Source organism: Acomys russatus, chromosome 29 (assembly GCF_903995435.1).
Source record: "Acomys russatus chromosome 29, mAcoRus1.1, whole genome shotgun sequence".
Taxonomy (NCBI): Eukaryota; Metazoa; Chordata; class Mammalia; order Rodentia; family Muridae; genus Acomys; species Acomys russatus.
Window position 1 is genome coordinate 17,367,632 of NC_067165.1, and position 13,088 is coordinate 17,380,719.

Below are 13,088 nucleotides of genomic sequence, written 5' to 3' on the forward strand. Positions count from 1 at the left end.
GAAAAGCCAGATGTACTGATGCGCACTTGTAATCTTAGTACTTGGCAGGAGGATTGCCATGAGTTCAAGGCCAGTCTGGGTAATAGATTAAGATCTTCCTTCAAAGGAAACAACCAAACAAAACCTTGTGTGTTTACTGATCTGTCACTAAGCCTCTGGCCACAGATAGGTGCAGGACACCAGCTGATGAAAAATTTGTTGTGGATTTTGTATCTGAATTCAGCCGTTGTCATTAAAGGAAATGCCAGCATTTTTTTTCCCCATAGTCCCAATTTTTGCCTCGGTGCAGTCATCACAGGCCAGCACATAGGCAAACAACTTGGCATTAGCCAAACAAACAAACAACAAAAACCAAAGCTGTGACCTGTCTTGATGCTGGAGCGAAGGAACCAGACATAGTGAGTCCAGAACAGAAGCTACGCAGTCCCCAGGAGAGAGACACTGTCCTTCAGATGCTCATGGTCCAGGCAGAGGCTGCAGGGCAGGACTTGCGTTGAGAGGGGAAACACGGCTATACTGCTGGGCATTCTTGCCCAGGCTCCAGAGCCACACTGACTCTTGCCTGGCAGAGGATCAGTGTCTCACGTCTCACTGTGAAAGGACCATGACCGTGTGTCCCCTATCAAGAACTTCAGCCTTAGCTATCCTTCCAGAACTCCCTGAAACCCCCAATGTGTGGGGGCTGAACCCAGCAGGCCTCTCAGGACTCTACTGCCACTGGCAATAGGCAGGCCAAGCTCCACCCCACCTCCAACGCACCAATCACATGATGTCTGGCAGAGGTTTGGTTTATCTGTGCAGGGTTTGTGACAGCTAATCTTGGTTGTCAAGTTGACACCTGGGACCCTCAATGGGGAACTGCACCCAACAGGCCGGCACATGGGCACACCTGTGGGGCATTTTCTTGCTGGAGGAAAGTCCAAACCAATGCGGCCAGTCCCATCCCTGGGCAGGTTGTATAAGAAAGAAGGTTCCGGGGCTGGAGAGATGGCTCAGAGGTCCTGAGTTCAATTCCCAGCAACCACATGTTGGTTCACAACCATCTATAATGTGGTATGATGCCCTCTTCTGGCCTGCATGTGTACATGCAAGCAGAGCACTCACTGTATACATAATAATAAATATTTTCTAAAAAGCATTTCAAACAAAACAAAAACAAGCAAGCAAAAAAACAAAGAAGGTTCCTCCATGGTTTCTGCTCCCCTCAGTGATAAACTCTGATGTAGAGCTGTAAGCTAAATAAGCAAAGCCTTTCCTCAAGTTGCCTCAGGTCAGGGTATTTTATCACAGCAACAGAAACCAAACCAGAACAGTGTTCCAGTGTGTCTCCCTGTGGACATCTAGGCAGAGCACTAGTAAAGGAAGGGACACCAAGAACCTCCAAACCTGTTGAGTGTCCACAACTGCGTCCTGGCCTCATTCTTCAGGCTAAGAGTGAAAAAGGTCACCATCACAGGAAGTTATCATCTCTCGGCAGCCTCTGCTAAGATCTTTAGGCACAGTCTCTCTTGGTTCTTTTTTTGCAGGGTTTGTTTGTCTTAGATTTATTTATATTGTATTCTGCCTGCATGCCAGAAGAGGGCACCAGCTCTCATTAGAAATAGCTGTGAGCCACCATGTGGTTGCTGAAATTTGAACTCAGGACCTTTAGGAAGAATGTCTAGTGCTCTTAACCTCTGAGCCATCTCTCCAGCCCCCTCTCTTGGTTCTTAAACAAGCCCTGTGGTCCCTCACTTCAAATGCCTGTCCTAAGATTGGTTCCTGCTCACGAGGTTGACCTCTGTGTATAATGAACGAGCAGGGTCAATCTGCCTGGGCCAATCTAGATGTTCCTGTGCAGGTAATTTTTAGGTAAACAAATATTTACTTCAGTGAAGTAAGGCAGAAGGTAGGTGAGCCTCACTGAATCAGGTTAGAGACTTGAGAGGAAAAACATTAAGGCCAGGGGGGAATTCTGCCTTCAGGCTACCCAGAGCTTGAAGCTTGAAAGCACCTCCAGCCTGTTCCCTGCTGTGCAGACCTGACCTGCTACTCCCTACAAACACCAGCCAATTCCCAAGTCAGTATGTGTGTACACACACACACACACACACACACACACACACAACTTGAAAACACAAATACATGGTCAGTCACCAATCATTTGCTTCTAATGCTGTAATGAGAAAAAAGGCCACAGGCAGCATTTGAACATAAATGGATATGGCTGTGTCTCATAAAACCTAATTCACAGAAGCAGGCACCGGCTGCTGGAAGCCCAGAACCCAGTGAGTCAGATCGATGAGCCATGGTATAGCACTTTAGAAACCTGAAGAATGAAATGTGAACGTCAGACACAGGAGCCACAGAGGACAGCACCAGATAGGCAGCCTGAGTTCAGGGACACAGGCACTGGACAGGCAGCACGAGTTCAGGGACACAGGCAACGGACAGGCAGCTCTGATTCCAACTGCCCCGACACAGTCTGACAAGGACATGTGGCATAAAGGCACATTACCTGGCATGGGAGGGAATTAGCTCCAGGAAGGAAACAAAAGCACGGGGAAGCTCTTATACCTTCCCAAAGTTGCCATCCCATCTGAGGACAGCCTTGGGTGTGATCTCTGACAGACAATTTCCAGGAACTTGCTGGAGGCAACAGTACAAAAACCAGTTTATTTTAGCAAGAAATCAGCTGGCAGCTATAGACAGGCAGCAGCAGCACACTGCCTGTGCTGGCCTTCAGGCCCAGCCATGGCTGAAGAAAGCCTGGGCACTGCAGACTTGTGCTAAGTCAGATGACCCTGAGGAAAGGCATGGGCCACACACAGCTTGCTTCACAGGACCCGAGGCCAGGCAGCTCCTTCCTTGTCTTACAGAAGTGGGAGGAGGGCACGCAGCTTCACATGTACTCGCCACAGTCGGCGATGATCACCTTCTGTTTTGGCTTCCCATCCTTGCTGCCTTGAGCCTTTGTGGGCAGAATATAGAAATCAGGAGGGGGGCGGGCTGGCAGCTGCTAAAGGACCATCCTTTCCCTGAACAGGGACCTGTTCAAAATGCCCCCTTCCCCAGCCATAGAAACTTCCTCCAGCTCTCCCACTGGTGCCCACCCAAAGTCCAGGCCATTTACAACCACCTACCTCAATCTGTCGCAAAACATCCAGGCCTTCTGTGATCTCTCCAAAGACTACGTGCTTGCCATCCAACCAATCTGTCTTATCACAGGTCAAGAAGAACTGGGAGCCATTGGTGTTTGGGCCAGAATTGGCCATGGAGAGGAGGCCTGGGAGAAAATAAACTCATCAGCTTCCTGCACGCTGCCCCAGCCCATGAAGACATCTATCTGCGCTGTCTGTCACTGGCTTCTGCACACTGGCTCAGGCCCCAACAGGGACCCAACAGATGTAGCACCTTGTCTTTCCCTCACTGTAGAAAAATGATGAGTGGGGCGGGCCAGATGTTTTTTTTCACGTTCATTTGTCTTTTTGTGTATAACAATGACATGCTGTCTACTCTGTAACCAGGCCCATTAAGTCCTGGATCACTGATGAGAAAAACATTTATTTAAAGTATAATCGTATGGGCCGTGGGGGAGGGGGGTCTGCGGTAAAGGTGCTTGCTGCAGAAGCCTGACAGTAGAGGAAAGAGCTGTCTCCTGAACGTTGTCCTCTCATCTCCACATACAAACGGTGCTGCATGGATCCACACTCAAACACATGCACAGTCCACACAAACCCTCACAAAGGATGAACACATCTATTTTAGAGGATGCAGTGCCATGACAGCGAAGATGCAGGCACTTCTGTCCCGGGAAGAGAGCTTAAGGCAGTTCTACGGGGGACGGAGGGAAGCAGCTGGACACAGAACAGCTATGGCTGACAGGGGAGACGAATCCAAGATGAACCTAACCCTGACCAGGCACAAGTGGACAGTGCATCATCTACTAAAACAGACATGAAGGAAGTTAGGGAGAGCTATTTTAACCTGTAAGTCTGAGGACCCTCTACAAGAGCAGCAAGTGCTCTTAACCACTGAACTATCTCTAGTGCGTTAAGACCTAAGTCTATTATCTTTACATACACTGTAAGTTTCAAGGGCTTTCCCCAGGAGTGGAACCTTCTAGAAAGTTGAAAGATTACAGTACATGCCTGTAATCCTAGCTCTTAGGAGGATCCAGAGGTCAGTGCCTACTTGAGCTATATACTAAAACCCTATCTCAAAAATCAAAAATCAAAGCAGGTATGGTGGTGTATGCTTTTTTTTCCCCCCTCAAAGATTTATTTATTATGTATACAGTGCTCTGCTTGCATGTGTGCCTATACACCAGAAGAGGGCACCATATCTTATTATAGATGGTTGCGAGCCACCATGTGGTTGCTAGGATTTGAACTCAGGACCTTTGGAAGAGCAGCCATTGCTCTTAATCTTAATTTCTGAGCCATCTCTCCAGCTCAGTGGTGTATACTTTTAACCACAGTATTTGGGAGCCTGAAGCACGTGGTACTGTGATTTTCAGGTCGACCTAGTCCGTATGGCAAGTTCTAGGTCAGCCAGGGCTACATACTTTGAGACTTTGTCTCAAAAACAAAACAAAATCAAGCCTAAACCAGAACAAACAAGTAACTCAGAAATTAAAACTACGCTGTAAGCGAATGGGGTCTCATTCATCATTTCCTAAAGTCATGTGTGCGCCAGCAATACTGTCTGTGGCATCCAAACTGCCAGCGGGCACACCTGCTTCATTTCTGACCGCTGCCTCTGAGTGTGGCAGCGGGTGGAATAGCTCTTGTGTCTTTTGGTGTAACGGCACCTATTTTAGATTATGTAGGTAAGAAGAACTCCTGGTCCCTGGACTCCAGTCTAGCACAACTATGCAGGAAGAAAGCAAAGGCACAGTTAACAGGTCTCTATGGAGAAACCAGCTGATCTCCGAGCCAACATCATGCTTAGGAATCCAGGAAGGAGGAAGCAGCAAGACAGACAAACAGTGAAGCAGACGGAGTAACTGGCAGACGGAGGAGCTGACCGCCAGAGCAAAGTGAGAGACAAGGAGCACAGGGCTGACGGCGCAGGGTGCTGCTGGGGCGAATAAGGTGAGGCAGAAAACTGGCTACTGGCAAGAAAGATGGTTGGCATCTTTAGCAAGAAAGGTCTGAGTGGCCAGATGCAGCTGCAAGTCTAGATAGAAGGGGCCGGAGAGATGGCTCAGCGGTTAAGAGCACTGGCTGCTCTTCCAAAGGTCCTGAGTTCAATTCCCAGCAAGCACATGGTGGCTCACGACCATCTATAATGTGATATGATGCCCTCTTCTGGCCTGCAGGTGTACATGCATGCAGAGCACTGTATACATAATAATAAATAAGTCTTTTAAAAGAAAGTCTAGATAGAAAGGCTTAGAAAGAATAAAGGCAGTGCACCTATACATTTTTCCTGAAAGTTTTGCTTAAAAGTAGACTAGAGTCAAGTGAGAGCTGATGGGAGGAACAAGAGTCCAAAGATGATTTTTTTTGTTTGACTGAGAATGCATACCTTGACACCGCTGAAGTAACCTGGCTAAGGAGAGCAAACACATTATATGGGTCAAAGGGAGCCAGCAGGAGATGCCAAGTTCCCAAGTAGGCCAGAGGGACAGACTCTATAGCAGGAGGGAGTCAGAGCATACATGTGTGGTTGGCAGGAAATAAGACCTCAGATCAATATGGAGGTCTCAGGAAGAAAAGCAGGCACGGGAGTGTGATTTTTTTTTAATGTATTTATTTATTGTATATGAGTGCTTTATCTGTAGAAGATGGTATCAGATCACATTATAGATGGTTGTGAGCCACCATGCAGTTGCTGGGACTTGAACCCAGGACCTTTGGAAGAGCAGGCGGCACTCTTAACCACTAAGCCCTCTCTCCAGCCCGGGGGGGTGAATTTTGATTGGAACTGAGAGCATAGAGGGGACACAGAGGTTGAGGGGCACAGGGAGCTTCAAGGATAGCCACAAACTCTAGCCTAGCAGGGAACACCAACCTGTGGCATGAGGCTGGATGTGAAGAGGACAGGACCGGAGACTAGCAGCCCAGCCCAGCATGTGTTTCTTCAGCGGCTGCATCCACAGCCTGCCGTGCCAGTCACCCACCTTACTCACCACAACAGAACTAGCACTCACCTGCTCCTGTGTGTTTGAGGATGAAGTTTTCGTCGTCAAACTTCTTCCCATAGATGGACTTGCCCCCTGTGCCGTTGTGGTTGGTGAAATCCCCGCCCTGGCACATGAACTGGGGGATGATGCGGTGGAAGCTGCTCCCCTTGAAGCCGAAGCCCTTCTCATGCGTGCACAGGCAGCGGAAGTTCTCTGTTGTTCAGAAGGGGAAAGGTGCTGAGGTTAAAGACAACCTAGCTTCCTAACAGAAATTAGGGCGTCAAAGGGGGAAATAGAGAACACGTTTCACTTGTTTAGTTTTGCACAGCTGCCCCTGGGTATCCACACAGGGATGGTCGCCAGGACCTCCCTGGATTCTGTATCTTTTCTGCCATTTCAGTATCATCTATGAAACACAATACGCTGTAAGTGCTCCACAAATGGTTGTTATTCTATATTATCTAGGGCAGAATGACAAGGGGAGCAATACCAGTATGCTTAGTACAGATGCAATGTTCCCTTAAATAGAATTTTAATTTTTAAAAAAGATTTATTTATCTTACGTAAATGAATATGCTGTCTTCATGCACAGACCCTACTACAGATGGCTGGGGGCCACCATGTAGTGGCAGGGGATTGAACTCAGGACCTCTGGAAGAGCAGCCAGTGCTCTTAACTGCTGAGCCAACTTTCCAGCCCCCATATTTGTAAATTTTTATTACAGTTATTTATTGTGTATGTGTGCATGTGTGTATAGTCTGATGGCAACCTACAAGGCTTGGTTCTCATTCTACCATGTGGGCCCTGGGCTTAAACGCAGACTGTCAGGCTCAGCAGCAGGTGCTTTAATCTGCTGAGCCATCTGGCTGGCCCGTCACATGTTTCTGCTATGTGGTTGGTTAAACTCACAGATGTGGAGCCACGGATAGAGACGGTTGACCGTATTCTCATCACATGCTCCTTAGAAGTTTTCAGGACACTGACTTACTGAGTAAGCACAGGCATCTCATTTGATAGGATGGAGGAATACACACATTCTAGCTCTGCTGCATGCCCAGAGTACACGCATTCTAGCTCTGCTGCATGCCCAGAGGGCACACATTCTAGCTCTGGTGCATGCGCAGAGTACACTAAAGTGATGGCCAGACCAACTGAGCTGCCTTTCGAAAAAGCATTTTCTAAGTTAGCAAATTGCCTGAAGTTGTGCAGTGAGCACCAGGTTTCTGGCTTTCATGAGCCATTTTGGGCCTAGCTGATGCCCATACTCCTGTAAGTAACTACCTGCTACTGTCTTCCAATATGGAAGTCAAAACCAAAATAATCAACTAAGAAATGAAACTGGCTGCTTCTAAGGAATAGCAAATGGTGCTGACTGCAGGGCATGGCAGAGTTATTATTACAGGGGACTGATGATTTTTCAAAATAAAATTTGTGATAACAATTACTTAAATTATATGTATAAATAATATAATTTACTCTAAAGAATAAATCAATATTTTAATGAACTAGAAATTAAGACTAGTTACTTCTAGAGCATAGAGCTGGATGTATTATTGTTGGAATATATGTATGCGATACATTCTTTTAAATGATGAGCACATTATTCACAACGTATTTGTAATATAATATTATTTGTTATTTTAAAAACCTCCATTATTAAAAAACAATAAGCCAATAATTACTCAGCTTCAATGTCCACTCTGACCTATCTGTTACTGGATCCTAGGATCTAGATGCCACAAATTAATGGAGGTTAAAAACAATGCCAAGGGTAGAGAGCTGAGGCAGTGAGAACCTTGGGAGACTGCTCAGCTGCTAGCTTCCTGCCAATCTGGGCATGAGGGTCTGCTTACCTGCTGTCATGGGCACAACATCAGACCGTAGGAGCATTTGGATGCGGCCAGCTGGCTTGTTCCCAATCTTGATGTCCATGTACACCTGAGGGTTTGACCGGGCTTTTTTTGTAGTGGGTTCTCCCTAGATGCGTAAATAAAATGCTAGTTAGAGGACCCCTAGCTCCCTAAGTAGGTACACAACACCATCGAACAGCCTGAACACGGTGCCGACAGGGAAGGTCTTGGGCCCTGATAGGGTTGTAGGAGGCCACAGCACCTAACTGGACTCTCAATGACAGGAAATCTCACTCAGCATTATAAAACAGGACCCCAACCATAGGCACATCTCCCCACGTTCATCCTCAGACATGCCTGCTCACTCCTCCTTGGCCTGCAGTTAGCTGGGTCAGAACACTCAACCCTCCTCATCTTCAGCACCTAGGTCAAGTCTACACCTTACTACAGCTAGGGGACACTCGCACACTAGCACTTCTTTGCTCCATGCCCAGTCATCACTGTCACAGGCTCGCCCTGGAAGCACAGGGGAGCCCTTCTAATGGGGTCCAAACGCTCAAAGGACAAGAGGCTGAGGCTTGCTCTGTGCCTAAGTAGTGGAGACTAAAGCAGAGGGAAGGAGACATGCAGCACACATGTGCTTTGGTTCAGCTAATAAAGCACCTGCCACTGCTCTGGCCACTGCTGTTTACACTGGTACTAGCCAAGACCACAGCCATAACACAGGCTTGCTGTAAAACTTGCCCCAGGTCATGAAGGTAGTAAGTGATGAGAAGGAACTGAAAACTAAGCCACCTTCTTCCCTCAAATCCACTCTTAGTCACAGTATTCCGCCCCACAGTACAGGGCCCCAGCTCATTAAGTGTATTGCCCAGAAAAGGACAATCAGCACAGGAGTGGCCTGTGGAAAAGCAAACATGGAAACACAGTACTGCACTCAGGGTCAAGTGGGTACTGGACGACAGAAAAGCAAAAAAGGATACATGCAAGACTGACAAGATGGCGACCTGGAAGCCCTGCTGGGCTATGTGCCCTGAGAGTGAAAAGTTCTGAGCGTGAGAGCAAATGATTGGATCTGTGCTCCAGAAGATTTTTCAAGCTTCCCTGGGAAAGCACTGGAGGAGAACAAGACCATAACCAGAAACAAGCGAAATTCTCCAGAGACGAGGCTAGGCAGGGATGGCAGGACAAAGGCAGGCTCAGAGAAGCCGGAGTGTGGTGACACGGGTTCTGCTGTAGAGCAGGGACTAGGATGACATGGAGGGCTACACTGTGAGTGTTTGCTCTGCACACAAAGTTCTGGCTTAGGTAAATGTTTGGCGAGATATTACTCAAGATTAAGAGCACAGCAGGACAAGATGAAGGAGAGCATGCCCTCCAGGCAATGTAAGCCCCTGTAAGACTTGCAACTGAGGGCTGGAGAGAGGGCTCAGAGGTTAAGAGCACTGGATGCTCTTCCAAAGGTCCTGAGTTCAATTCCCAGCAACCACATGGTGGCTCATAACCATCTATAATGAGATGTGGTGCCCTCTTCTGGTGTTAATGTGTACCTAGGTAGAACTGTAAAACAAACAAACAAACAAACAAATCTTAAAAAAAAAAAAAAAAAAAAAAAAAAAGACTTGCAGCCAGAAACGACTAAAGTCCAGTATTAGAAACAGAGGCCATCAAAGTCTACAGGCAGCACAGGAAGGCTGAAGTTGGCCAAGAGCAACTGCTACTGTTTCAGCTGCGAGAAGACAAAAAACCACATGCCAAAAAAAAAAAAAAAAAACCACGTGCCATGGAAGAATATCAACAAAGCATAGAGGAGTATTAACCTCACAGGGTACACGGGGAAGGGAAGTCCTGCCAAAAGTATAGAAGAAAGTCAACAGTGATCACAAGGCACACAGAGGAAGCAGTAGTGGTCCGGCTGTGCTGAGAACCAGGAAGAATGCCAGGGCAAAACTGCCTTAGGCAAACCCAGAAACCACACACAGGATAAAGGGAAGTGACACTGCCTAACCTGCCACCTCAGCATGAGGCCAAGAACAGGACACGGGAGCGAAGACTTGGCCCAGGAGGGCTGCCTGGTGGGGTGTGGAGAAGCAGGAACACAATCCCCACAGCTGTGCCCTTTCATGCCCCAGCACTGCCCTCTGCCCTCCCCGGGTTCTAAGTTCACCATCTGCTCTTGCGAGAAAATAGTATCGGCAAGGCCCCATGAGGAGGCTGGAAAGCACAGCCTGCCTTCTGGAGGGAGCGTCATCTTCACTCTCACCTCTTGGGTGTCTGCTTTGGGAGGCTCAGGTCCTTCTTCTTCCTTATTCTCTTCCAGAGTCTTCCCAGAAAACTTCTTCAACCAGTCATCATCTGACCAAACTGGAAGGAGAAGACAGACATACAAAGTCAGAAATCCAGGCTATCCTCAAATGCTGGCAGCTGCTTTCGTCATCTTTGTGTCCTGCTGGCCAGGGAGGTTCCCTTGTGGAATCCTCAAGACCAAGTTCCCACTGGGACTCCTTGGGGGTCCAGCTCTTAGTAAGACTAAAGGAAAGAGCTGTGCCAAAGGCAAAAGTAGGTCTTCAGTGGCTTCAGCCCTTCCCCAGGAATGGAGTACCATGAAAACCGGGAGGAGACCAGGCAGGCTTCTCTCGAAAGACAAACAAGGACTTAGGCTTTGCTACTGTTCACTGATAAAGGCAGTGCGTGCCCTCACCAGGGCGAACCACCCTCTTTCCCCCCCATTCCCGCCCACGACAGCAGCACTGAACACGCACATGAAGGACAAAGCAGAGGACCTGACAAGCACTCTGTGCCACTCACCTGGCCTCGAGGAGCCCTCTTTAATTCTCATTGGTTTGGCCAAATTGACACGAATTGTCCGTCCAAAGAGCTCAGATTCATTCTGAAAAGGTTGTAAATCCAGCTGCTTAAACTGTCAGGTTAAAAATCCCTGGCAGCGAGCCCGGTGTGGTGGTGCACGCCTTTAATCCCAGTACTCGGGAGGCAGAGGCAGACGGATCACTGTGAGTTTGAGGCCAGCCTGGTCTACAAAGTGAGTCCAGGACAGCCAATGTTACACAGAGAAACTGTGTCTTGAAAAACCAAAAAAAAAAAAAAAAAAAAGGAAAAAACCCTGGCAGCTTTTCATTTACTTGAGAGATCCCATCAGCTTCCTTTAATCCTGGATCCCTTAGCAACAAAGGCTGTGCCCTCACCACAAACAGCATCCAGGAAGGAAGTTACAGGGAGCTTCCTCCCGGGAGCTGCTGCACCTGTAATACCAGCAAAGACCTGCACTACTGAGTAATTCTGAGCTCAAGGGACTCAAGTGACAAGGAAAAAGGCAGGAAGACCCTGAGTTCACCTTTAAAAGCAAGATCAGCTTTGAAATAGTATGTATGAAGAATGGGCAGCAGAGGATAATGAATAAAGAACTTCATTGGAAGATATCAGCACTGGGAAAGGCCTCTTAATGTCAACCTTAAAGCAGCAGCAAAAACTTAATGGCAAAAATTTTTTTTTTTTTAAGTTTTCCTCATTAGGATTTTATGATACCAGAAAAAAAAAGTGTAAATTTCTTAGTATCAGAATCAATTATGTACTGCTTTATAATGTAAATACATAATCAGAGAGGATTAGTTTTAAAGATTTTTTTTCCAGGAAAATTCCAGCAACAGGATATGATACTTTCACACTTCATATCTGACAAGACGGCACACAAGCATCTTAAGCAGTCCAGGAGGCGTCATTCCTAGCCGTTCCAATGCCTGCATCAGTAGCACAGCCTTCGGTTACTCTTACTGAACTGCTCTTCTCAGTGGTTAACTAGCAGTTCGTGAAGCCCTTCCCCTTTCGCAACTACGCAGTAAGAGTGAGCAATCCGTTGGCATTGTGCTGGCCATTTGCCATCATGTGGGGTGGCCAGTGAGAGACAAGCCCGGAAGGATAAGCAGGAAGAACACTGTCAAATGGAGAGGCGTCTGAGCAGGGAGTAAGTTTACCAGTGATCAGTCCGCAATGAGCACTTTTACTAGATGGCAACCTTTACCTCCCGGCCCAGCCCTGACCCTTCAGAGATTCCCGGCACCGGTGTGTGAATGAGGGCCCTCTGTACCAGCAAAAGGCGCCTTCAGTTACAGTGAAGATTCCCAGGCATACCATGTTGTCGATGGCTGCTGCAGCATCCTGCCGAGGAAATGCAAGGGTAAGTTTAGGCTTGAAGCAGAATGCTTGTGTGTCTGAATGCACTCCTGGTAGCGAAGCAAACAGGCAAAAGTCACCTCTGTACCACCCGCCTAGGCTGGGTGTGACCGACAACACTACTTGGGCAGTTAGCCAGCTCACAGCACTCACTCTGCCTCCACATGAAGGCATGAGAGCATGTGCCAGCAGTGCCAGGTGAGAACGGGCCAAATGCACAGAGCCGTGAGAGCTCTGCAGAGCGAGGCAGGCGGGGCCTGACAGGCAGCTGAGCTGTTACTGACAGATCACCACGTTCTGAAAGGAAGCTTTCCTTCAAAAAGCACTTCTAGACATCTGAAAGCATCACCCCAAGACCCAGAACCTAAATACATGGGAACTCGCTCCCTCCACAGCCGGTTCTCAGCCCTCCTAATGCTGCAACTCTTAACTCAGTTCCTCACGTCGCTACTTTGTAACTGGGATTTTGCCACTGTCATGAGCTGTAATGTAAATCTCTGACATGCAACCCAAAGACTAAACAAAGGTCGTTCAGAAGCCTCACCTCTGCCAACTCAAACTCAACAAAAGCAAATCCTCGGTGTTTTTCTGCAAAAAAAAAAAGAAAGAAAGAAAAAACACAAAGCTAAGTAATTACCATGTGAGGCAGTGGAAGAAAGGAGAACAGTCACAGCAGTCAGTCACATGCCACGTCCAGAGCCCAGAACTTCTGCCCACTCACTAGTTAGAAGGAATCTCATTCTTCAATTCCTTTTAATTAATATTTGAAGCAATAATAAACATTTCCCATGGACAAAGCTAAATAATGAACTTTAATAAACCTTTTGAATTTTATTTTCAAGTGAATGGGGGTTTTGCCTGAATGCATGTCTGTATACCATGTGTGCACTGCTTGAGGAGGCCAGAAGACGGCTCTGGATCCCTCCTGGACTGCAGTTAAA

At 47.5% G+C, this 13,088-nt stretch overlaps 1 protein-coding gene across 1 annotated transcript in view; it reads right to left on the reverse strand.

The window, feature by feature from the left end:
- Positions 1-2,636: 2,636 nt before the first annotated feature.
- The window catches only part of Ppie (peptidylprolyl isomerase E), a 13,386-nt gene continuing 2,934 nt past the window's right edge, over positions 2,637-13,088 (reverse strand). Inside the window, exons 3-10 of the mRNA XM_051171373.1 lie at positions 12,692-12,735; positions 12,106-12,132; positions 10,768-10,849; positions 10,223-10,323; positions 7,963-8,086; positions 6,137-6,322; positions 3,123-3,265; positions 2,637-2,950 (exon numbers count right to left, since the gene is read on the reverse strand). Coding sequence (XP_051027330.1) covers positions 2,882-2,950; positions 3,123-3,265; positions 6,137-6,322; positions 7,963-8,086; positions 10,223-10,323; positions 10,768-10,849; positions 12,106-12,132; positions 12,692-12,735 — 776 coding nt within the window. The 3' untranslated portion in view covers positions 2,637-2,881. The remainder of the gene's footprint in view (positions 2,951-3,122; positions 3,266-6,136; positions 6,323-7,962; positions 8,087-10,222; positions 10,324-10,767; positions 10,850-12,105; positions 12,133-12,691; positions 12,736-13,088) is intronic.